This window comes from Syngnathus scovelli, chromosome 15, assembly GCF_024217435.2.
Source record: "Syngnathus scovelli strain Florida chromosome 15, RoL_Ssco_1.2, whole genome shotgun sequence".
Taxonomy (NCBI): Eukaryota; Metazoa; Chordata; class Actinopteri; order Syngnathiformes; family Syngnathidae; genus Syngnathus; species Syngnathus scovelli.
In genome coordinates, this window is record NC_090861.1 from 1,295,648 (window position 1) to 1,319,323 (window position 23,676).

General features: G+C 41.7%; 1 protein-coding gene across 5 annotated transcripts in view; it reads left to right on the forward strand.

The window, feature by feature from the left end:
* The window catches only part of cadm2a (cell adhesion molecule 2a), a 151,974-nt gene that overhangs the window by 103,946 nt on the left and 24,352 nt on the right, over positions 1-23,676 (forward strand). For 2 of the 5 annotated variants that reach the window (XM_049741604.1, XM_049741606.2), the window contains exons 2-3: positions 13,395-13,421; positions 19,076-19,225. In XM_049741604.1, coding sequence (XP_049597561.1) covers positions 13,395-13,421; positions 19,076-19,225 — 177 coding nt within the window. Of the gene's footprint in view, positions 1-757; positions 781-13,394; positions 13,422-19,075; positions 19,226-23,676 lie in introns of those variants that run through there. The other 3 variants (XM_049741608.2, XM_049741605.2, XM_049741609.1) reach the window with 2 other exon arrangements.

A 23,676-nucleotide genomic window follows, 5' to 3' on the forward strand; every position in this document is an offset into this window, starting at 1 on the left:
TAGTGTGTGTTTGCCATCACACACACTCTAAACCCTCTTATCCCTCCTCTGAGGGCACAGCTTAGTGTAAACAAAGGGGAGCGGCAGAGGGAATTATCGTCAATCCGGGGGAGATCTGCGAGTCATTTACAAAACATAATTCATTTCAAGCATATTATCCCCACCAAAAAATTAATGGACTTAAACACTGTTGACAGATTATGACACATCACAGTCCATTAAATGCTAATGAACTCTGGGGTGTCACTGTCGATTGCTATAACAGTTTTTAATCTCATTTTGGAATCCTTGAAAAGTTATTCTTGATATTCTCCGTTTTTTCTGTCGGAAGTTGAAAAGTGACGGTTTAGTGGGCCGCTCTGTCTCTCTCTCTCTCTCTCTCTCACTCAGCTTTTGCTGCCTTTAAATGTTTTGTTTAAACAAGGCACTTGAAGATTTTAATGCGGAAAAGCACTTTTGATAACGCTTGGCGCATCGCTGTAAAACAATGTTATCCCACCTGGTGTTGATTCTAAGTCGCTCCCGGAGTGTGGACGTTTGTGTATGGCTTTGACCTTATCAGTGATGGATTACTGCAGGCACACAACACAGTGTGCTCCATCGTCAGACCAGACTCCGAAGCCAAAAAAGGAAGCATTGTTTCACATTCACAAACATGTCATCCATCTGTTTACATCCCGTGCACTTTAAGTCTAACTAATGTTTTGTCTTTTCCCATTTTGTCTTTCATCCCTGACTGGTCGCTTGACTGCCATCTGACTCATGACTCCTCATCATCAGGTAAGCACACAACTTCCCGTTTGTCACATTTGTTGTGTTGGTCCTTCACCTTTAACCATTGTATGTAACTACAATTCTGTCAAAATCACAATTTTCAAAGCTACAGACTTAATTGAGCAAACCGATTATTAGTGTATTTTCCTTTTTCCTGTAATGACTGAACACATATACTGAACATTCAAATGTTGGCGGCTTCTAAAGATGCACAGTGCATAATTAGTTTGAAGTTAGCAGGAAGCTTTGAGGGACCCTGTTACTTGCTGTAGCTGCGCTAAATTATCGGTAATGGCCAGTAATAAACAGCCAACATATACGGATGCTTGCTAATGTAAGCAGAACGCAAGATACTGCGTCATTTTAATGGCGTCCCAAATGGACAATGCTGCGCCGGGAAAAAAAAGCCACCGAGGCTTTATCACTTCAAACTAAAGATCCCACTGTAGAATTCAATCCCTTGAAAATCAGATATTTGCCCGGCGTCGGCACTTTTAACTGTCCGGTGGACAGCTTCGGTGCATGACAAGTGACATTATAGTTGCGGGTAACATCTCATATTATATCATAGACTCCAACTCAATGGCATACCTTCACTTTTGTGGTTTCCTACGTGGCTATTCCCAGGCACTCACTTTTTCCATCTACAGCTTTACTGCTGAAGTGGGCCTGACAGTCAACTCTTTTTTTTCTCCCCCCCAAATGAGCCCCTGTTCTAGCCGACATGCACTTTTCCCTCTCACAGCGTCATTTAGCCTCGGCCAACATGGTCGCATTAGTACTCAAGTAGGCAGGTCGGGATTAGAGCGTTATAGTACTGTGGGGGCGAGCTGATCTGCAGAGTCAGCACTGAATAGTCAGTGCAGGAAGACAAAGACAAAATGATAATAACGGTTTGAAAAGAGTTTTTGTAGGTCGGTTCTTACGACCGCTGACACTGAGGTACAAATCGATAAATGAAGGTCAATGATTGCTTTGTAGTACATCCAACGGATTGTTAGAGGCAATTAAAAATTCAAGTCTGAGCTTCGAGTAGTGAAAAAGATCGGTGCGTTCATGCCACCCTCAGGGACAACCTTTGGGGGCCAGTCGTCGATCAGTCTGTCTGGCCGGAGGATTGTAGGTTGAAGTCTCTTTGCAAATAGACGTTGACAGATTGACATCTTGATGGAGTGAGTCGAGATGGCTGCACATAGATTCGAGAAATAGTTTCCAAATCTGGACAAGTCGTTGACCAGATTTGCTGAAGTGATTGTGTTTGACCTTTGAGGTTTGATTTGTGAAGTCATTCTGACAGAAGTTGTGAATAGAGTAAACATGTTATATTTGCAGAGTAGAGGAAAAGACATTAGACAAACTCTGTGTCACTGTTGTGTGAATCCAATTTGCTTTGTTTCACCCGCAGCCTTGACAATGCTGCACTGTTTTGTTTTTTTTCTCTTTCTAAAAGTTCTTCCAATTATTGCACCAGAGCGTAGTTTTCCACTGTTAATATGCGACTGGCATAAAGCTAAGCAATGTGCGCCGCACAGAAATAAGCTGCTCGTCAATGCTCGGGATGCTGATTAATCATTCATATCATACAACACCAAGGGTGGCAAGTGACAAATGAAGTTTGTTTGATGTTCCCGGTTTCACCATATTGACATTGTAATACTCGGAGCATTGCGCAGTCAGTATATAATGCAAGGCGTACTTAGCGCTCGGCATGGAAGCATCGGCCGGCAGCACCGGGTCGCTCATTACTCGTCAGTCCATTTGCCAGCTGCCTCATCATTACATGTCCGTCTCCTCTAGTGGCCTCTGTCACTCAAACGGTGTGAGAAGGAGTTCAATTCATGTTTGTTCTATGTCAATCTGTTTTGCTCCGACTAATGGCTTGTGAATAATATTTAACAAATCTTCAATTAAAAATTATAATTTACAAATCAATAGTTTTTTAACATACTTGCGAATGTTTTAGGCTCTTTTTGCACCTTTGTTGACGTTCTAAAGCAATAGACGTCACGAATAAAAATAGAACCGTCATAGTCCAATTATTGATCGCTGCAGTCATTTTTTTTAAATTAATTAACACTCATACAAAGTTAATGCCATTCCTGTTTCAACAGCTTGTTTTTAACCATGCGACATCCCATCCAAAGGTCATTTCAGCACATCAGCATGCCAAGTGATGCTTTACTAGCACACCGCCGTCCGTCTCTGGCAAATTAAAGGCTGCAGATGGAACAGCCTTCAGCTGGCTGTAGGGACTCAAAATCTCAACAAGGAAAATACAGCCTGGAAGCAATTACGCTATTGTGTGAGGACATTTTCTATGTGGAAAATGTATAAAATAATATCTCCTTTATGCATTGAAAGTTGTTGAACAAATCGGATGTAGAATGTGTCCATTCAACAGTAGTAACCTTGATAGATATTGAGAAGTTTTGCTTAAGTTAAGAAGAGATTTTTATATTTTGGAGTAAATAGAGGAGGATATCGTCAAGGTCTATTCACGGTAAATTCAATTTCTTAAATCCACCTATTGGTAAATCTCAGTTAATAGTTAATTAAGCATTTCAGTGCAATGATAGAATATCTCTTTGGATGTTCTAAACTCACAACGGAAGCTCAAGCGTATGCGTGGCGGGTAATGTCACAGCTGACAACACCCAAGCCAAGGCAGATGTGTGGGGAGAAGGAAGAAGGGAAGTTATCTCCATACCAGATGGAAGACCAGTTGGCAGCTCTCTCATTACAGTGCCGATGGTATTTTCTTCTCCTTCTTTTTCCATGGCAGCCACACATGCTTAAAATCACACTTCCCCAGTCCATCGTCGAGAGCACTCTCATCAGTAGCGAAGAGGGAAAAAATAATAGCAACACTCGGAGTTGAAGGATGCTTATGTCGTATATAAATGTGGATTGTGACTTTTGGATAAATTCGGCCAGATTCTTCTTCTAAGCCGTCTTACTGTGTATATAGACGAGCTGCTCTAAATAATGTGTGACACAGTGAAGAACTTGCCCACCTTTGATCCAGGCAACAGCCGCAGCAGGCCAAAAGCTATTTAACACATAATAGATACCAGCAAAGGAAGAGAGCTTTATGGTCCCTTTGGACTCGGGCCAGGGCAGTATGCAGGACACTCGAGTTAGAAAATAGCAGCTACACCTTGTAAAATCCACTAAGATCTCAGGATGGGAACAATAATTGATTGTGTCATATTGATTGTGTCTTTGAAGCAATTGAGACAAAATGGAGGCTACGACTTGGATGTAGAGGTCCCGTTGAGCCGATGTGTACACGGTTTTGCCCCTTTCATTCGGTTGTACAGATGAAACAGTGGCAGTCATATTAATACCACTGTGACTTTTTCACAAATGATATGGTGTGACAAAATGTGTCATAGCGGTACAATACACAATTGTTTTCTTTGCTATTCACATGTTTTTTTCTTTTTTTCTTGATTTGATCAGTTTTTGAATAAGCAATCTTGATAAGCTCTATTAGCCTGTCAAACCGCATCTCTTCTCTAGCTGTAACTGCAAGGTGACAGTGTGTCGACGCTGAATAATGTTCTCTAATCCATGTACACTCGTCCGCATTGTACGGCAGATACGTCAGTCAAATCGAAATTATACACCAGCGGGTTATTGTCAAACGTTGAGGTGATATGATGCGGTGTAACACATTTTGAAACACCTTTCAGCTGGGAGTTAACTTCTTGTCATCATTATCAATCAAAAGTGTTTCTAAAGTAGAGCCTTTTCAGACAGATTTTCATATTTGTCAATAAATGCTGCCATCAATGTTAGCACCCCAAAACATGCTGAAGAGCTTCTGTCTTCTTACTAACAACCTCTCTGTGAAATCAATCCACAAGTTTATGGCTCACTTGTAAAAAGGACAGCCATCATTTTTACCTTTTCACTGAGCTACCACGTCCAATATTGTATCAGCTGCACGGCGAGCACTGGCGATGCGGAGCTATTCGACTACTCGTGTCATTGACGTAGCGATCACTTTAATGTAGCACATGTATCTAAAAATGTACACATCCTAATGGCATACTCATGGAGATCCTCTAGCCTTACAATGAGATATGATACCACGTCTGCTGCTCAATAGATGGAGGCTGAAGAGAAATCATTGTGCAGCCACCCTAATGCCTTTGGATGTAATAGCCTATTAGATTGCAGCGCTGTAGTAGTTACAGCAGACTGTCTCTCTCTCTCCAACAGATCTAGCATTGGCTAACCACTTCAATGACCTTGCGGTCAATTTGGATATGTTGAATAGTCTGCGTTTTAATCTCGTCCGTGTTGAAGTAAAAAAACGTACATGTTGTGGGACATGCTGTTATATCTCTACAATCGCTTTAAGTCTATGCACAGTTTGATAAATGACATGGATAACAATGTTTTCAAATATTCTGTCTTTTTTTTCTTGTTTTCTTTTGATTTCCCCACCCAACTGGTGTAGTGATCGTTCAAGCTTTCATTGTAGTGTATCTTCCTCTGGTTGTTTCCCATCGGGCAGTGCACGGGTGTCCTAAATACAATTACAGTCCACAGCTGAATGGCGAGGAAGGGACCACTGGGACTTGTGGAAACAGTAAATGGTCAAGAGGGTTGGACTGAGGAGGGAACAGCAAATCCCTAATTCAATTGGCTGAATCTCGGCAACAAGCCTCTGGTGACTCCTCCTGTGGAATCAGTAGAATCAAACAATTCGGCTCAAACCGCCTGAGAGATTTTCGTTCACATGCGCGAACGCGTTCCCGCAAATTGACACAAATGCATAACATTTCCCCCATGCACATAGTTTGCTTCTATTTATACTACAGTCCAATATGGAGGATGCAAAATGTTTGATATTTGCCAACAAACAAGAGATGAAAGGTATCAGGGAAGAAAAATGGAGCAGGGTAGCCTGATCACAAACCAAGATGTTGATTGAGCAAAAGTTAATGGGTGGCTTTAATTTTTTTTTTTTATAGTTAAGCATCTCATTCTCATATCAAGATTTATTTATGTATTATCATTATTCACTTTGAAACACTCCCAAATATCATTCACACAGTCATGTGATTATAATGTGTACTTTGATATATTTAACCTATAAATACAAGGCGATAAGCTAAAAAAAAAGCCAGTAGTTGTATTGTGCTTAAAAATAATCAACATTAACAAAATCAAGCCAAGTTGGCTGATTTGTTGCCTCTTCCATGATACTGCATCACCTGTGTCGATACGGTCGCCTGTGTGGCCCCATGCTTGTGCAAATAGCAATATTAGGCTCCATACCGTTGGAGATAATTGGAACAAAGTGGGGGATCGATACAGAGGGCACACGCGTACACGACAATATAAACAGCCAAGTCTTCACACAGCTACATTCACACACACACTAATCAATACAAGTCAGGAGCAGGATTTTCCTCTGCATTTCAAACATACTCAGCATTGAACCGCGATAGCCTCGCTTCTTTGTGTAATAAATGACTTGGGTTGTTTCATCCACACTCCTGGAAAAGCACCTCACCTAATTTGAGGCTGAGAGCAAACTACTTCCAGATATTATTGTGTACATAGAATGCCCATGCGTTGTGTGTGTGTTGTGCTAAATTTGAGCACTTCTCTTAAGGGGAAGTGAAAGCAGCCAGCTGAAACTAACAGGCGGATCTGTGCAAGCGTGCTGATGGCTCTAAATGGACGCGTGCTGATGTAGGAAGTTGCCACCGAGCATTAAAACACAGAAGATAGTTGATGTTGGCCTCCAGTCATCCGTTTTGCCCAGGACAACTGCAGTCTCTTGTTGACATGGAAGTGAAGTCTAAATATTTACAGAAATAGAAAGGCCATGAATCGCTGCCAAGCTTGTATAGAGAAGAGAAATGCTCAGGGCATCGGATCGACTCTTGTGTGCTTAGGGTTGAGTTGATTGGGCGCCATCGAGATACATGATTACGCAATAGCCATCACAAGAGTTGACAGGTGTGATTTTACCGACTGAGTCTGAAAACGTATTTCATAACGGTGTGCTTATATATGCGATGGGCGGCCGGGCGGGCTTTTCTTGGACTTTCCATACTGACAGACAGTGGTTAGCACTCAGCTATGAGAGCATGGCTATGTGTCAAGTATCTGACACTTGAATGGCCCCCTCACTCACCATGTGGTGTTGGCGTGTCAACACCTTTGTCTGGCTCTGACAGAAAAGTCGGCGCTGATGGATGTGACATTGCCACTCCTTGACTTTAGTGCTCCCTTTGAGACTTCCATAGGAGTCCAAACCTTTCCTACCCAAAGACTGAAGATGTAATTGTGTCCGACTCACCAAAAAATCAGTACAGGGCGTTAATTCTTCCCTTAGTATTGAACCGACCGTTGTGTCTTGTCCGTTAAGTGTTTGTTTTGTGTTGTGTATGTGCTCACTAATTAGAGCTTCAGTGTGAGTTGGCGTAGCAAAGGCCTCTATTTTAAGGACTCCGTATCTGCTGCATTTGGTGAATTGCGCTCGTTGGTTAGTAACGTCTTCGATCGCATCCGGTTGCCTTCTCCTCACTTCATGTTGCCAAGCAGCATGTGTATGTGATCCAAATGCTTCGCAGGGATGCTTGGGTGCCTTGTGTGGAGGGAGCACTGTGATGTTGGGGGCGGACATTTAACAGATGGGACCAGCCACCTCCCAAGATAGTAATGTTCAATTATCTGTATCCAATTAGCACCTTGGGCGAGAAAGACAAAGGGAGACTATTAGAAACTTTCAATGAACTCATACGGACATACGTACATAAAATACGGTAGTGGGAGTAATAGAAAATGTATTTTCTTTTATTTTTGGAACAATAATGAGCCTGTGTGCATTGTCCTCTTGAGGCCACATCAGCTCCACACAGCTGTGCCCTCCACATCCCGCCTCCGCTGCATTTACCCAGATCCCCTGGGTGCCTTTGGAGAACACAATTGGAGCATGTCGGGGGGTCAGCTGTAATTTGACGCGGAAGGGAAAGCAAGTCATCTACTTTATTTATTCCATGCAATTAGAGGACTCCAAAAGAATTTGTTCCATTCCTGTCCGTGATACAGTCGACTTTGTATTTGTCTTTGGTAATTGAACACAATCTTTCTTTTGTTGATCCGAGGCACATTTGCATGGACATGTGAGATTACTTTTGTTTAATCAACAGCATTTCTACTGGCTGCGACCAAGTCGGGCGCACACCCTTCTGCCTCCATTTGATTGGAGACACGATTAATCAACATTCCATTTCCACACAATCAACGGAATCTTTACGGTGGCAGCAAACAGCCAAAGCACGACAGGTTTGGCAGAAAACAATTCGTGCTTGTTTGAATGAGACATTGTGCATTGAATCCAATCACATCATTTGACTAGATGAATGCTAAATGTAAAACACCATAGATGAAACTATCACTGATAGAGTGTAACAATACTTACGGGCACTGGACTGACTGCTTTTAGGTTATCACCATATGACACGGTGTTTGATTTTGCAAAATAACACTTTGTTACGGTGACCAAAGAACTAAAGGACATAGGCCGACCGAGCAAACTATCCTCGCTTGAGCCCTGCTTGCTGTTTGTTTGAATCGACTTTTGCCACCCTCAAGGAAATCTGTGCTTGTAGCTTCATTAGCAAGACCCCATCACCGTCAGATTTCAAAGATCAATGTTCACAGTATACGTTTACATGTGGACATCAGATCAGGAAGAAAGCAAGACTTTGAAAATGCTTCTAGTCATTTGGTGTGAGCTGTACACTGGAATGTGTGTTAATGAGCAGGCATGAATAAACATGCATTAATGAGATACGAGTCGTGTGTAGTGATTGAAATTGCTGTGCTGCAAGTCCCCTGGTATGCTAAAGCAGCATCGCGAATAAGTTCAACCCAAGTCCAAACTTTAGTTTTCAAAATATATCATCTTTGGTAAGTAAAGTAACAAAAGAAAAAAAAAAACCTGGAGGCCAATGGATCCCTATTTGCATTGGCAAACTCATATAGAACATAAATCGTTGCTGTGGATTGGACGAGTGGTTGAGGCACCTCTCAATATGCAGGGAAGACAGCTGATGTGGTATCTCCAGTGGGATATAAAGGTGATGGTTTGAATATGTGTGCTAACAGGCACTGGCCTTGACTTGAAGCACTAACAATCACAGCGAGCTGGCTCCGTGTGATGCCAAACGCTCCCTTGAGGCCGAGGTCACCTGTCAGCTCCCCCATTGAGACACGGGGAACACATTGCCAATTTAGCGCCATCCTCGCCTTTGTAATGCGGCGTGGCACCTGCCCGCCTTTGTTCGTTGACCTTTGAATAATTCAGGCTCGGCAAAATGCTATGACACATTTTGGATCAAAAAGGCACGATCAAGAGGAGGCGGGGCTTTCCAGGCGGGTGACGTGTTTTATGTCGCAACTTGTGAACCATTTATGTGGTTGATTAAACACGATAAATCCCACGGCCATGTTATATTAGTGTAGTGAGTGTTTTTAGTGTAGACTCAAGCCTCCCTTTCGAAGACAGGAAGTAGCCTTCTAACCAATAAAACTAGATTCCAACTCGATTGAATTATTTTTTGTCTAATGCAATATTGGTGTGATCTGCTGGTTTGACCATCCAAACCATAAAAGATAAAGTGATTTTCCGTCATTGAAATGGCATCCAATTCAATATTTGGTCTGTGGTAGGAACCTAGCCGGAAGGAATAAGATCATTCATTCGCCTGGCTTTTGAGTGATAGCACACAGTTTATCCTAGAGGAAGTTGACCTCTGCACAGGGTTAAAAAAAAAAAAAAAAAATGAAGATTGTATTATCGGTTAAGTTTTCCTGTCCCCTCGCTCTCTGATGAATGGCAGCAGATTATAGGTTGGTGACCATCCGCCTTTTGCTTCAAAGCTTTGTCTCCAGGAATACTTTTGTTAGCCCCCAGGCATCGATCACAATAGAAGTTCACCTTTTAAACTATTCATTTGAAGAAGCACTGGAAACAGAAAGCATTTGCTGAGTTATGGGCTCTACCTGGATTGTACATCATCCTCCACCGGCACCTGTTTGACAGTGTGTGTGTGTGCTCATGTGCATTTTTGGTGCACACGCCATTCTGCTGCAATTCCTATTAGACTGCTCTTGTTAGGGTGATTCATGATTTTGATATCCCTCGGGATTTTTGTAGAAATGGAAATGTGCTTCTCAAGCTGAAGAGGAATCTTGAGTCAGGCCGTACCTGTTTATTTTTGCTGTGATATCTTTAATATTATTGTTTAATGAAATGAAAACGGTCTTCTGTAGTTTTACTGTAAAAGGAAAATTAAACATCATAAAGGAGCCCATGAAATGTACTTGAAACTAATAACAGTGATATTTTTAACTAATAGCAAACTCACAGTTTTGGATGATATTCTTAGGGATGAGTCAAAAAATCTTACGTGGCCACCGCTTCCCTTTGGCGACATTTTTCTCTGCATAGAATAATTATGTTGAATTAATTTTACATCCACCCAGACCCAAGAAATAAATAGCACATTACAAAGACAAATGTCACATACCTGCAATTCTCCCTCAAGGAAAATCCATTGTAAAGCAATTTTCATGTCTGCTTGACAAGAGAAAGTGGCTTGTCCTTTACTATGTAATGATTTGGCAACTCTAATCAAGTCACTGTTATTACTGCCGTGGTGCACAATATGCATCTAGTGGCTTTAAACTATTCATCAAAATCATGGTTGTACTTATCATCACTCAGTGGACACACCATTAGGTAGAGCGACAGATTGAGGCAGTGGACAATTTCACTGCATTATTTCTAATACAGTATTATCCGAAATTAAATGGTCGTCAAACCAGCAGTCCCCAACTAGTGAGAGAGAGACTGAATAAAATCATATAAAAAAATAATAGAAATATAAAAATCAAATATGTCTTGGTCACGTGACGCAGGAGCAATAAAGTAAAAAAAAAAGAAAAGATGAGTGTTTATATTCTCTGCTATAGAGAACATACAGTCCAGATTGTGTGTTGTCATTCACACATGACATGACAGCATCACCGCCTTCACATGACTACAAATGCAAACACACGTCCATCCATGCAAATTATTTTAAGGAGGGGGAATTCAAGTGACAAAACAAACAGATGTGTACCCCCCTGTAATGATGCAGTCGACGGATTTAATAAAGCAGGCAGTATGTTGGCAATAAGCTGTGTTAAGCAAGCGCCATTCCGTCTATTAACACTGTTTACCGTCGTCTTTATTGCGCTGAGATGAATTGCAGCCGTTAGCGCAAAGTGGGCTAAATAAGACGCAGTTCCCCCCGTATTTATTCTGAGCTGTTGTAAGACTAACAAGAAAGAAAGTAATCACGACTTTATGAGTGACTCACTGGAAATGTGACGCCTCGTTCGTTTTAACTGCTGTGTGCGCAAATACATTGCACAGGCATATCATTTGAGAAGGGCAGCAGAAGTGCTAAAGCTTTTTTACTGTAGTGGGGTAACACCACTACAATCTAATACTGAGCACATTTTTTATTTTTTTAATACTAAACCGAATCACAGTAATGCGGCAATGATATGACGTGACCAAAGGATGCTGACACTAACTCTAAGTATCCAATCAGATGTCTCTGATGTCATCCATAACTGATTTCCATCACCGGGAGGCATTTATGATGCTATGCTGTGATGTAATAACCAGCGTTATTGTCCTCTCACTGAGATTTGACTGCAGGGCAAATCTGCCTTCTTGTTAGAAAATCCAGAGGAGGAGAGCAAGATGGAGCCTTAAAAATTCTGAATAGTGCTCCGATATAAAAAGGCAGTTGTGACAAGACCGTCAAATGAACACTGGTCCTCCCAGGAGACCTTTACCCTCGGGGAGCGCTGTGATCACCGCAGTGCCTTGTGTACGTGGATGTGAGTCACAGCAGGTGGCGCCTGTATGAAGTATCACACAGTTTATTTATGACAGCTCCCCTGCTGACGCTCGGAGACTGAAAACAAGCTGCTCACAAGTCAGAGCATCACGCTTGTGACACCAGACACTCATTCTCACCACCTGCTCACAATGCATTTTTCTTTGCCCCTAATGTTAGCCTTGAGCACAAATATTTCATTGCAAGGGTACGCTCATGTTCATACCAGTACAGTGATGCCATTCATTCTGTGTCAACTCGTGTAACTCAAAACACTTTTCTCAAATCATTCTTCCCCACTGCGATGAATGGAAATGTCAATAATTCGTTCCGGTCCTCCCAAATATTGAAAAACAAATAGGTAATGTTCATTTACTGGATAAAGGGTAAAAATAATATATATAATAATAATTATAATAATTCATAATGCGCAACTTGTTTACCAGGGACCAGTCAAATAGTCATATGAATGCAAATAAAGGAAAGATGTAAGTGACTCACTCCTTTCTTTTAAAATGTTACTATTTCTGACAGATTTGTAGTAAACTGCGGCATATGATATTACCACCGTAAGAATGGAACTCTGTCGTAAGCCGAGAGGAGCCCTTTATATTTTGTGTCCAATCAGGAGCATGGCAAACTTGTAATGGACGGCCATTACAATCAATCTGCACATGGCATGTAGAAATGGAGGACTGAGAGAGCGCCAAATGAAAAGTGTCTACAATATCAGCTTCCTGGGACTTGTGGAACTGTTGTGCCGGTTGCTTAGTAACTGTAATGCTCCCAGATACAACTGCAGAGTACACGGCAAGTAAGCTTTCCTCCATTTTACGTGAACACACACACACACACACCTTGCCTTCTAGCTGTAATTTCACTCAAAAACACCTTTTGGTCTAGCTGTGCTATGATTGATGTCCTTAATGTTACTCTTCCTTACTGTGAAGTCGAGTGAGATGAATGAAGCAAAATCAGTTTGCTCATTTGAATCCACCAAATGTTTTAACAGCTGCCAGATAGAAAGAAAATCCTTTCTTTTCAATGCCATGTAACCTGCAGTGTACCTGCAGTAAAATTCTTTCTTCTTCCAATCCTGTCCTCTTTTTTTTTTCTCCAAGAACTGTCGTTTTGAGGTTGAGGCATTCCGATAGATTCATCAATTGAGCAAAGCTGCGTGTATAAAACGTTAGTCATTCCCTCACAAGACACGCACACAAATAGACAATCTGTGTTGTTTCACTCTCGTGTTGAAGGCTTGCTTTTATCCTCTTCTGTGGTTTTCCTCTTACTCATAACTTCTTTTTCTTTCTCGGACGACAGTCCTGTTTGGGCCTTTCGTGACTGATGACACGGCTGTCAGTCAACAGCGGGTGTGAACCTTTAGCGGTGTTTGCATAGACGATTGCTTGGATGACACGCAACACTGACTCATCAATAAGCGCAGAGCGACAGGACAGTCAAATTGCAAGATGCCCACGTTGCGCTGGATTCATTTCAAGTGGCCGTATCTTAAACGAAGGACTCCTCATACGACCTTTCATACACCTCATATAGAGACACGCTGTTGTTCCAGCAGTTGTCTAATCATGTATTCTGTCTTTGTCCCTTTTTTTGTTTTGTTTTTTTTTCTCTTCCTTCCTATCGCTGTCTGTCCAACCCCCTCCCCTTTTGACTTCTTGTGGACACCAGTGATGGCTTCCAAAGGCAAAGTCAGAGGTGAGTGGTGGCCATGTTCAGTTTGGCTCCATTTAGGATTAGAATAGAACCTTATAATTCCACATTTTGGTACTGTTTCATTCAGTTAAAGATTCATTCATGGCTGATAAGAAGAGCAAAGTCTTTTTGTGTGTTGGAAAGCTTTGCTGGCCAACTAATAGAGCCGCTGGCATAAAGGCTCCTCGGCACAATATAGGAATCTATATTGTGATCCAGTGCAGGTGAAGCGTTTGCTCCAGTTAACCTTCTCCTTTCCCTTTCTGCCATCATCGCATTATCATCAGCAGCAATCATGGTAGTAAATGCAACCTCGTGTCTGATCCCATTACTCTTGCTCATTCCCGGAGTGAAGTGTGCTTGGCAAATTCATTTCAACCATTTACAGTATCTGCAGGCCAGAATTTGACAAATAAAAAGATATCATTGACTATATCCTGGCTGTCATTCTCTGGTTTAGGAACTCTATCCCACTTCAATTAGGGCAGCAGATGTTGTGGGATTGAAAGTCAAGCACATGTCTCCCTTTGGTTTTGCTTGTCATGATATTCGTTTTGTGATGCTTGTTTTAGTAGAATAGAAGAGTTCATTCATCTCTCGGGATCCCCTATAGTTTTGAAGTCAAGAGTCGCCCGCTTTGTAAATAAAACTCAGCTATGGGAATCGTGCATTTGTTCATCAAAGAGACAAGCTTGTTTATTTACAGGAAGTACTTTACGCTATGCTTACATGTTTGTGGACAACAGTTGTCGTAGTATGTGATCTGCCTTCAAAGAACATACTTCACACCCCCCGCCTTAAATTCATTACGCTGATTTTCTTAAATGTTGCCATCACGCCTCAAGTGAGATCTTCAGCATCAATCTGGCATCCGCAAACTTTTACTGTACGCTTTCCCTAATATCTCTGCCGCACCAATCTGAATGATATGAGGTGCTTCTAAGGGGGGGAGCCTTCTCATTTCGCAGTCAAAAATTTCCCGGTGGGATACGGCAAATTTCTTCTAAGCGAGCAGTATCTGTCAACATATCAACACATATTAAAAAATCACACTATGTGGCGTTGATTCGAGCAATTTGGGAGTTTTACGACGGTGATGGTGATTAGTGTGATTTCCCTCGTGAACATAACCGGAGCTTTTGCTCGTCTCTTGGAGTGCATTGCTTCCCGTGACCGAAAAAAGAAGAAGCAATCTCTACACACTATCACTTCCAGAAGAAATGTTGAATTTCAATACTCCATTTGCACCCGATTCCTATGACCTTCTGCTTTTATGACATTTAATTTACAAAACCAATTAAAGCAGGAAGCATTTGAATGGCTGCTAATGCTGCTTTGAAGGCCTCACAGCTAAGGAGGATGCTGAGAGGAGGACTAGCCTTATGGGCTGAAAATAGGGGAAGGGAATTCTTTTTGGACTGGAAACAAAACAGATAAGCTGTTGATTCAGTCTAAAATAGTTTTGCCGGTTTAAAATGAAGTACCCTTACCTGAAAATGAAATAATAGAGCTTTTGCATGGTGCACTTTTCAGCTGTAGTAATAATAATAATGTAGAAAATAAATAAATAAATAAATAAATAAATAAATAAATAAATAAATAAATAAATAAATAAATAAATAAAAACAGATGCCTAAATTTAAGCCCGCCTGCCTTCGTCCCTCTTTCATCTATGAGACAAGCATCTTTGGCTTTATGGATATTTCTTTTTATTGTTGCTCATTTCTTTGTTCTCACTCTCACCTTGCAGCTGTCAGCTTCTACAAATTTGCCATGTGGAAGACAACAGCCTTTGCAATATTCAATATCCGATATAGCTCCCATCTTAAAAGCCTCCATTGTATGCCCTTGGCTCAAAAATGATCCTCGTGAGTCTGGATAAGAGGACACTCAATATCACCTTGAACATCTTCCACTTTGGTTTATATCTTTGCCCTTTAAATTGATGGCGTTGATTCAAGGACAAATTAGATCCATCCAGTGGAGGAAATTGCCTAACATGATTTTTATATCATTTCAACACCAAATGATAGATTTACAAAGATGTCATTGTACTCATAGGTTCTTTTACAATGTATCTTTATTTTCATTGATTCTTGACTTATTGATATTAGAAATGCTGCTGCCTTTTGATAAAAATGATTGCTTCATAATTATTATGTCTACAAAACAAGGTCATTTCTTCTCTTCTTGTAAAAACGTGCCGGAACCCTTTCAGCGCTATCTCAAAGATGTTTACTTTGGTAAAAACTAACAATTAATGACGAGAACGTGCAATTTATATGTCACAGGGAATTCTGGTGGCTCATTATTGATGCCATGGTGTAATGGCATGGAGGCAAAGTTTGAAGCATGTCAAAGTGGAAGAGGAGAGGTTTTTGAGGGATAAAAAAGATTGTAATTCAATTTGTGAGGCTTCAATTGTTAGGCAAATATTTCTCTATCACCAACAAATGGTTCTACCAACTCTCCCAACGCGTCTGACAGCGCTCGTTTTTATATCCTTTGTTGCTGGAATAACCACGGGCGCGATGATCTCTAGATATCCTTTGTTGCTTTCCATTTCAGTGCATTCTTTCAATTTTGAGACAAATACGCTTTTGTCTAAAGGGCGGACTGATTAGATTTAGTTTGTTAACATCTTTTTTTTTAGCTTATATTCATCCCTCTGTGTTTAGATTTCGGTAGTTTGCACCAGCGGCTGTTGATTTGCGGTCAAGGTCAGCGGGAACTCACAAAAAAGTGTTTCTGGCAAGATCTCAAACGTGTGCACTGATTCTGACTTTGGCCTACTGCATAATAGGGAATTTGAGCTTTTTGTCCAAAAGGTCAAACTTACTGTTTGCAAATGCATACCACGGTGTTTATTTTATTTTATTTTTTTAATTTAATTGTGCTTTTCAATCAACATCCACACGGAAATTTGTGATCTCGATCAGTGTAGTTTTAATTTACAGTAAGTTCAAAGGCAACCGCTCTGACCCCAAAAAATTGCGTTCTGCCACGATCCATTTTTTGCTCTTGGTTATACATCATGGTCTTACAGCTCAGTTGAGCTCCAGTCCTGACATAAAGGTCAGCAGCTCCGGGCTGTCCATCTGTCTGGCTGCACTTCTCCTCTTCTTCAATGCCTGCTGAATGCCTAAATAAGGAAAGTTAGAAGACTCGTGCTGGAAAGGTCATGCCGCAACGCACAACGGAAGCATGGAGGAGGCATTCATTCCTCCTATATATGGAAAAAGAAAAAAAGATATATATATATATATATGTATATACTATATTGATTGGTGGCACAAGTCCAAATGATTGCCGGGAAGCTCTCCAGATTTGATTGTTTGGCAAACGTGCGCTCTTAAAGGTAGAGTGAGGAAATGGGTGTTGAGTGTTTTTATTGGAACATTCAGCTCCTCTACAGAGTCAGCCATAGTGGGGTGAAAGAATGGACGGAAAAAAAACAACATGGCATTTGCTCAGAGACAATGTCAACCTTCAGCGCTCCAAGTCGTTGTAAATGAAAGAAAGCTAATTTCCCTGTTGCATCACTCGCTAATGTCATGCAGATGAGGACGCTGTTGACCTGTTTCAGCCTTGGCATGTCATTCAGATGTGAGGGCAATTAATTCCCCCCCATCCCCCACTAGGATTCCCACCCCATGATCTCCTCACAAGCACAATGGAGAGCAAGCACGTCGGTACGGATTAAGATAAACGCAAAAGAGCGGGGAGGATATGAACATCCGAGACAAAGAATGTGGAAATGCACCCTTCGGGGATCTACTCCAAGAGAAAATGAGCGACAGAGGCAGGGATAGGGCGAGTGAGAGAATTGAGCGGCATGAACTGGAAAAGAAAGTAAGGGAAAGCTTCGTCTTGAAGAGAAGATCTAAATTTAGACATGGAAATCAGGGGAGAGCAGCTGCCCGCTTTCCTCTGGAGATACATTTAAATCAGGTCTAGGTGGCCAAAAGGGAGACACAAAGCAGCTCCTCCACTGGTCAATTAGGCACACAGAGGACTTCATTGTTGTAATAGAACCATCATGGTGCCCCCTTTGGCCCTTTCTCTCCCAGTGGACTATTCATGGAGTGGAGTTCCTGGATGTCATTGGGCCTACTCCTTGTGCAACAATGTGTTACTTGGAGAGGAGCGGGGTTCTTCTCAGAAGGACATCCCATAAGGAATACAAACAAACCCATGCTAATAAAAACAAGGACGGATTTTGAAACAGGAAATAATGGGAGCCACAATAATCCAAAATAGCACCACTATAAAACATTCATGAACTTTACGGGTATTTCTTTTATTTTAGAAGGCAATGTTGGGCAACTGTAAATAAAATAAAAGCTTAAATTGCATCTTGAATGATTTATTTCTCTCCAAAAGGGTCAAAAGAAGTTAACTACTGTAAAATATAAAACATTTTAACCTTGAGTCCAATTATTTGTGATCATATGCAGAGTCCTCCTCAAACATCATCGGCGAGTGTCCGTCAGCGTAGAAAGTCGACTCTTAACTTTCCCTTTGTGACCAGAGCAGATGAAATAAAATCCATCCCACCGGGCTGAAGGGTATGAACGGGCAGCCCGTCGGCGCAAGCTGGGGTGGGGGCGAAAAATGAGGCAAAAAGTAAGTGATGTGCAAAGAGGAAGCAATAAAGAGCGCAAGGACAGCGACGAGAAGCTGGTAAATCACGGGGCAGAGCACGCCTCATGCAAAACTGGCATGAATAAAACATATTCCTCTCCTCCCAAAGCTCCGATCCATTTGCCTCCTCCTCGTCTTGCCTCTCTATCTCTTCCGTGCATGATTAACCTTGGGAGGCCTTAATCAACGCTGGAAATGACCCGTGCTCTTTGACTTACCCTTCAACTCCTCCCGACAATCTCCCTGTCCCGCTTTTATTTCTCCATGCCAGCCATTTGTGCATTTGTTTATCTTACCTGGCCTGTCGAATAAAGTATCTGGCACCTACTCAACTAAGTCTTCCATATTGACTGTGCTATTTTTCCCCAAATAAATTCCTCATTTCTTTCCTCTGTTTGTTTTTTTTTTTCTGTATGATCCTCTCCTGGGGGGGTTAAGATGAGAGTTAAGTCAGGGATGAATAATCTTCCTAACCTAAGCCTTTATTCACACAGCCTTTAAAGCCCATCCTCTGGGGACGGCAACAGGGATAGATTTATGGTTATTTTTATTTACTTGTCCCCGCCCCGAAACACACACCAACGCGACACATATAGGGGCAGAACGGTGGACTAGTGGTTAGCAAATCCGCCTCACTGCTCTCCGCATTCCAAAAGTCAGGGACGTTATAGAGACGCTAAATCTTCCGTGTGTGCAGCTGAGCCGCAGTTATCCATTGTGCTCTCGGAGCTCTCCGTGGTGCTGAAATGCTTTTTGTCATTGTGGTGTTACCTTGCTTTTGTGTTTATGTCCTAGCGTCACTCACAAACGCACACAGGTCCCCGGGGATCAGCTTCTAATTTGTTTTTCTCCGTGTAGCGAGGATTCAGGGTCGTCACCGCACCCGTGGTCACCTATGCTGCGGTCTCATTGACTGCGTGCCAAAATGTGTTGTTTTTTTTCACACACCTGCTTTATGTTTACACCTATATAACAAATGAAGTGTCATGTCTTCTATTGTCTCTGTGTCGCAGGCATCAGCGGCCAGCATCCTCTGGTTCAGAATGTCACCGTGACAGAGGGCGGGACAGCCAACATGACATGTCGCGTGGAGTACAACGACAACACCTCCCTCCAGTGGTCCAACCCGGCACAGCAAACTCTCTTCTTCGGTGACAAGAAAGGTGAGTTGACTCACTTAAGGATACAGAAGAGGCCGCTCCGATAACATTTCATTTGTTCAAAACATAATTCCTCTTACTTAAAACTCATTTTCTGTTGCACCTTTTCTCATTAGCGTGGCGGTTGAACCGGAGCTTATCTCAGTTGACCTTGGGTGAAAGGCTAGGTTGCATTCATATTCATAAGTAGGGACTTGGAGCACAGGTGTCAGAGCCAGATCCAACCCCCACCCCTCAATTTTGGCCCGTAAATCGTCTGTGTCTACTTCATGCTCCTTGAAAATATCCATACCCAATTTTACAAAGCATTTTAAATCTGACTCCAAAATATGTTTGAACACAAACGGTGCAGCAACACTTGTAGGCATGCAACACATTACAGTTAACATATTCTTTCCCGAAATGACAACTAGCAGTGCAGCTTACCGAGGATAGTCTTCATATGCAGTATACTGCCCCTGGTGGAATACACCAGAATGAGCAGCACAGTGTCTGTTGAAATGAAGCAACAATTTTGTCAAAGCGAACAAATGAGCCTTCTCAAGTTGGCAGACGCTCAAAGGTTGTCCTTCCATTAGTGTCTGACCCCATCACAGTCACACAATATAGGCTTCAAACCCCCAAATTAACCTTCGCACAACTCAAGTGCTTCAAATGTATGGAAACGTATGTGGGCGTGGTACAAAGTCGCCAGTGTTTAAATAGCTAATAAGTACAAAAAGGTTTATTCCTGACCTTTTACACTCTCTTCAGTTAAGTCCCAGTAAAGAGGATTCATGGATGTTATTTTGTAGGTTCAAGTCTGCTGACTGATTGCGCGCCGCCGCGGCGTCTCTCGGCACCATTAGTGGAGTGTAATAGAGTATGAATCACACTCTCTTGTAAGTGTCCGGATTAAGCACGTATGGGATTTACACTTCTTCCATTATCCCTCCTCTCTGCCCACAGGCTCACTTGTCTGACTGTGTGTGTGTGCGCGTGTCTGTGTACGTCTGCACTTTTTTTTTTTTTTTTATCCCGGAGACTGCGTGCACAAGCGAATTTCCGAGCGGTTCCGTCAGAGCGGCCGTTAAAAGCAGCCCCTGAACATCAAATTCAACAGTTGATGTGCTCTGCAGGTTATTCCATATCGCACCTGGCATGGGGGGGGGTTGCTCGGGGTGTATTCTATGGCATTTCCAATGCAGAGCTGTGCCAGATTGGAAATGGAAAAAGCACCCGAAGACTCTCCTATTATCAGCAGAGCTACTCCCGAGACCCCGGAATTGCACTGCTTTTTTTTTTTAGGGGGTTTTGCCTGGTGTGTGTTTGTGTGTGATGATGGGGTGGAGTGGGGGTGGTTTGTCTTGCTCGACGTGGCATTTCACATGCACATGCTGATGGGCGCGCTGAGATGCTGAGTGTTTCCAAAGTGCCACTGGCAGTCTTAGAAGATGTCTGAGCTGCTAACGGCTGCGAGCACAGTCGCTTGCAGATTAATGTTGCTTTTGCCTGCTGGGAGGAAGATGAGGATTAGGAGCAGGGCGCACTTTTACTCAAATACACAACCCCAGTGTGGCTTTTTAGATATACTTTATTTAGTTGCAGGTTTTTTTTTTTTTTTTTATCCGGACACTGTTTCAGCGTATTCATCTAGCAGAGGCGTCAAACTCTGGCCCGTGGGCCAAATTTGGCCCGCAGTGTAATTTTATTTGGCCCGCGAAGACAAATTATGCATTGACATTGTCAATACTAAAACTGCAACTCATCTTCACTTTTAAAATAAAAAGAGATATTTCCAGCAATTTCTTTTTACCATTCATCTTTTTAAAAAACTAAACAGTTCTTACTAGCCTCTGATATCAAAACTAGTTATTCAAATCTGAACAAAGACGGTGTCCAGATTTGATATGGATATGGGCTATCTATCCAACTTTTAGTCCTGTGAACTTTGGCCGTTGTTTTGAATGTCACGGCGAGCGTTCACGGAAGACACTCAGACGAATGCGAGAGACCCCTCTTGTCGCTCGTCCTTGCCGAACGCTTGGGCGACTGCAAAGTGTTGTTTGAATTTCAAATAAGTCATTGGCACAAAAGTAGGCACTTTGTCCTCCTCGTCACGACGCTACTGAGGGACTTAATCTGTGCCTCGGCGGCAAGAGAGTGATGAGCGGCGGGCAAGAGGGATTCTCTCTTTTCTACCACTCAAAGGAGGCCAATATCCCTTTACAAATTGCCCTTTTGCTTTCGTGAAACTCAGGACTTGATAATAGCTCGGGTTGGTGGAATGTGACGTTTTTCTATGATCTCTAATTACAATATCTTCATTGCTCCCACAGCATAGAGAAGCAATGTATAATTACTTTTCCAAGACATATTTGCAGGAGTCTTGTCGCACAACATTAAGAGCATATATTCCGTATGTCATTTACTCGCCTCTTTCTTTCCCATCCAAAACATTTCTAATTACATTTTCAACTTGAAGTGCTGCCCCCTTGATACACTGCTTGTAATTTGGATTGACCGGTCTTCAAAGCGATGTTAAATTACCTTTGTGTTTATAATTAGTAGAGCAGAACTTATTTAGACTGGCACTCGTCAGACGCACTAATGTCCTCTGCTTACTACACCAGGCTCTGCTTTTTCTCCTTCAGAACCGCCGTCACTGTTTTGTCTAAAAGAAAATCTCAAATGGAAGAGCATTTCATTTTTCTGGGTTTTGCACGTACAAAACTTGAATAAAGCAGGCGCTTAATGTTATTTAAATGTGATGTGTTTGGCGTATATGCTGACTGTAATTATGACTTTCCAACTGCATTGGCATAAATTAGTGACAGACACATTTTGGTGACGCACCCTCATTAGTTACAGTAAATGTCACCTTTCGTTTAAAGTGTCAATTTAATATTGCCACCACAAAACTACCATTGAATAATCAATTTGATTTCCATCTGCTGACTGATTGAATCTGGTCAAACATTAAGATTAGCGTTACAGGTGAGCAGATAAGGGCCAAGTGCTCATTTTTAAGCTCCAATGTGCTGAGTATGAAACTAGTACGGCTGGCTGGCTGGCTCAAATCAATTTAGTTTGCGTTGGCGTATGGGTTCCTTTTCCGCCACCCGTACGTACACGTGTGTGTTGTGTGTCGCCTGCCAAACCGCTCCAGCATGCAGCCATGGAAGCTTTGAAGCATTCCCAGTATCTCTGCCTGAGCAATTCTAGGCAATAGGCTTGCCGGAAAAAAAATCCCAAGTAAAAAAGAATAAATAAATAAATCCCAAGACATATTTTTTAATTAGGATTGAAAAAAAAGAGGGTTATTTCTCCAAACTCAGGTAAGCATCCTTTCATATCAAGCCAAAGATTAAGGTATTTGCTCTAATGGGAAAAAAAAACAAATAGATAAAAAGCTTGCCTGTAAATCATAAATCTCTTAAGATCCCTAACAACTCCCCTTTCTCCAAGACAAGGATCATAAAACATGAGCAGAAGGAAAAAAAAAAAGAGGCAAAAGGAAAGGGGATGGTGGGCCTCTGTGGGATAAAGGCAAGGAATTAAGGAGGCATTTTATGACAGCTTTCAGACACAGTTATCACCTGTGAAAGACACGGGCAAACTTTTTCTTTGACCTTCAGCAACCTGCCTCTGTGTTTTCCTTCCGTCACAGCTTTAGATTGTATAATATTCCGCAGCTCGCCTCTTATGAGACAAAAGGCCTTTTCTTGCGCTTCATAATGTTGATATTGCAATTAAAAGAACGTCAGCGAGCAATGCCAAATGAAAAGGAGTTTTGTAAGGTTAAGGTACAGAGAAAAATTCTTGATCAGTGAAAAATAGCTTTCATTTTAAGGCCGACATATGCGTTTACTTCTGGAGTGCTAGCATCACTTTAGACTTCTTTTCTAACAAATTTGAATGCATCGTAGGTCACACAATGTAAACCATATAGAGAACATGTAAAGCATATTTTACAATATAACATATTGGGCCTTATATTTCAGAAGGGGACATTTACATTTTTTTTAAGCAAATATTTCTTTATTCTTTGCATCAACACCTGGTCCCATCAAAAACTGATGTTTTTTTATTTGAAACAATAAATAAAAGTTTTTCAGCAAAAGTGACCTTCAAACACCCGCCACTGAGTAGTGGGTGGGAAAAAAAATCACAAAACATTCAGAACAAGAGTCCCTTGTCATCAATCAGTAAACGATAGCCTTGAGTTTTGAACAAAATATTTTGATTACGTCAATGCTTTCATTTCCATTAATTCAAGAATAAAAGCACTGAAATATAGAACACACTGTTTTATTTCTGCATTGCAGGAAGCATTTATTCATTTCCTAAAAATACAGATTAGACTGACAGAAGACCAGGAAAGTAGAATAATGCCTGATAATTACAAATAAAATGAATCCCACCAGCACTTTTGACTTGATGACTAAGTACCATCAGCACAAAACAGAATTTTT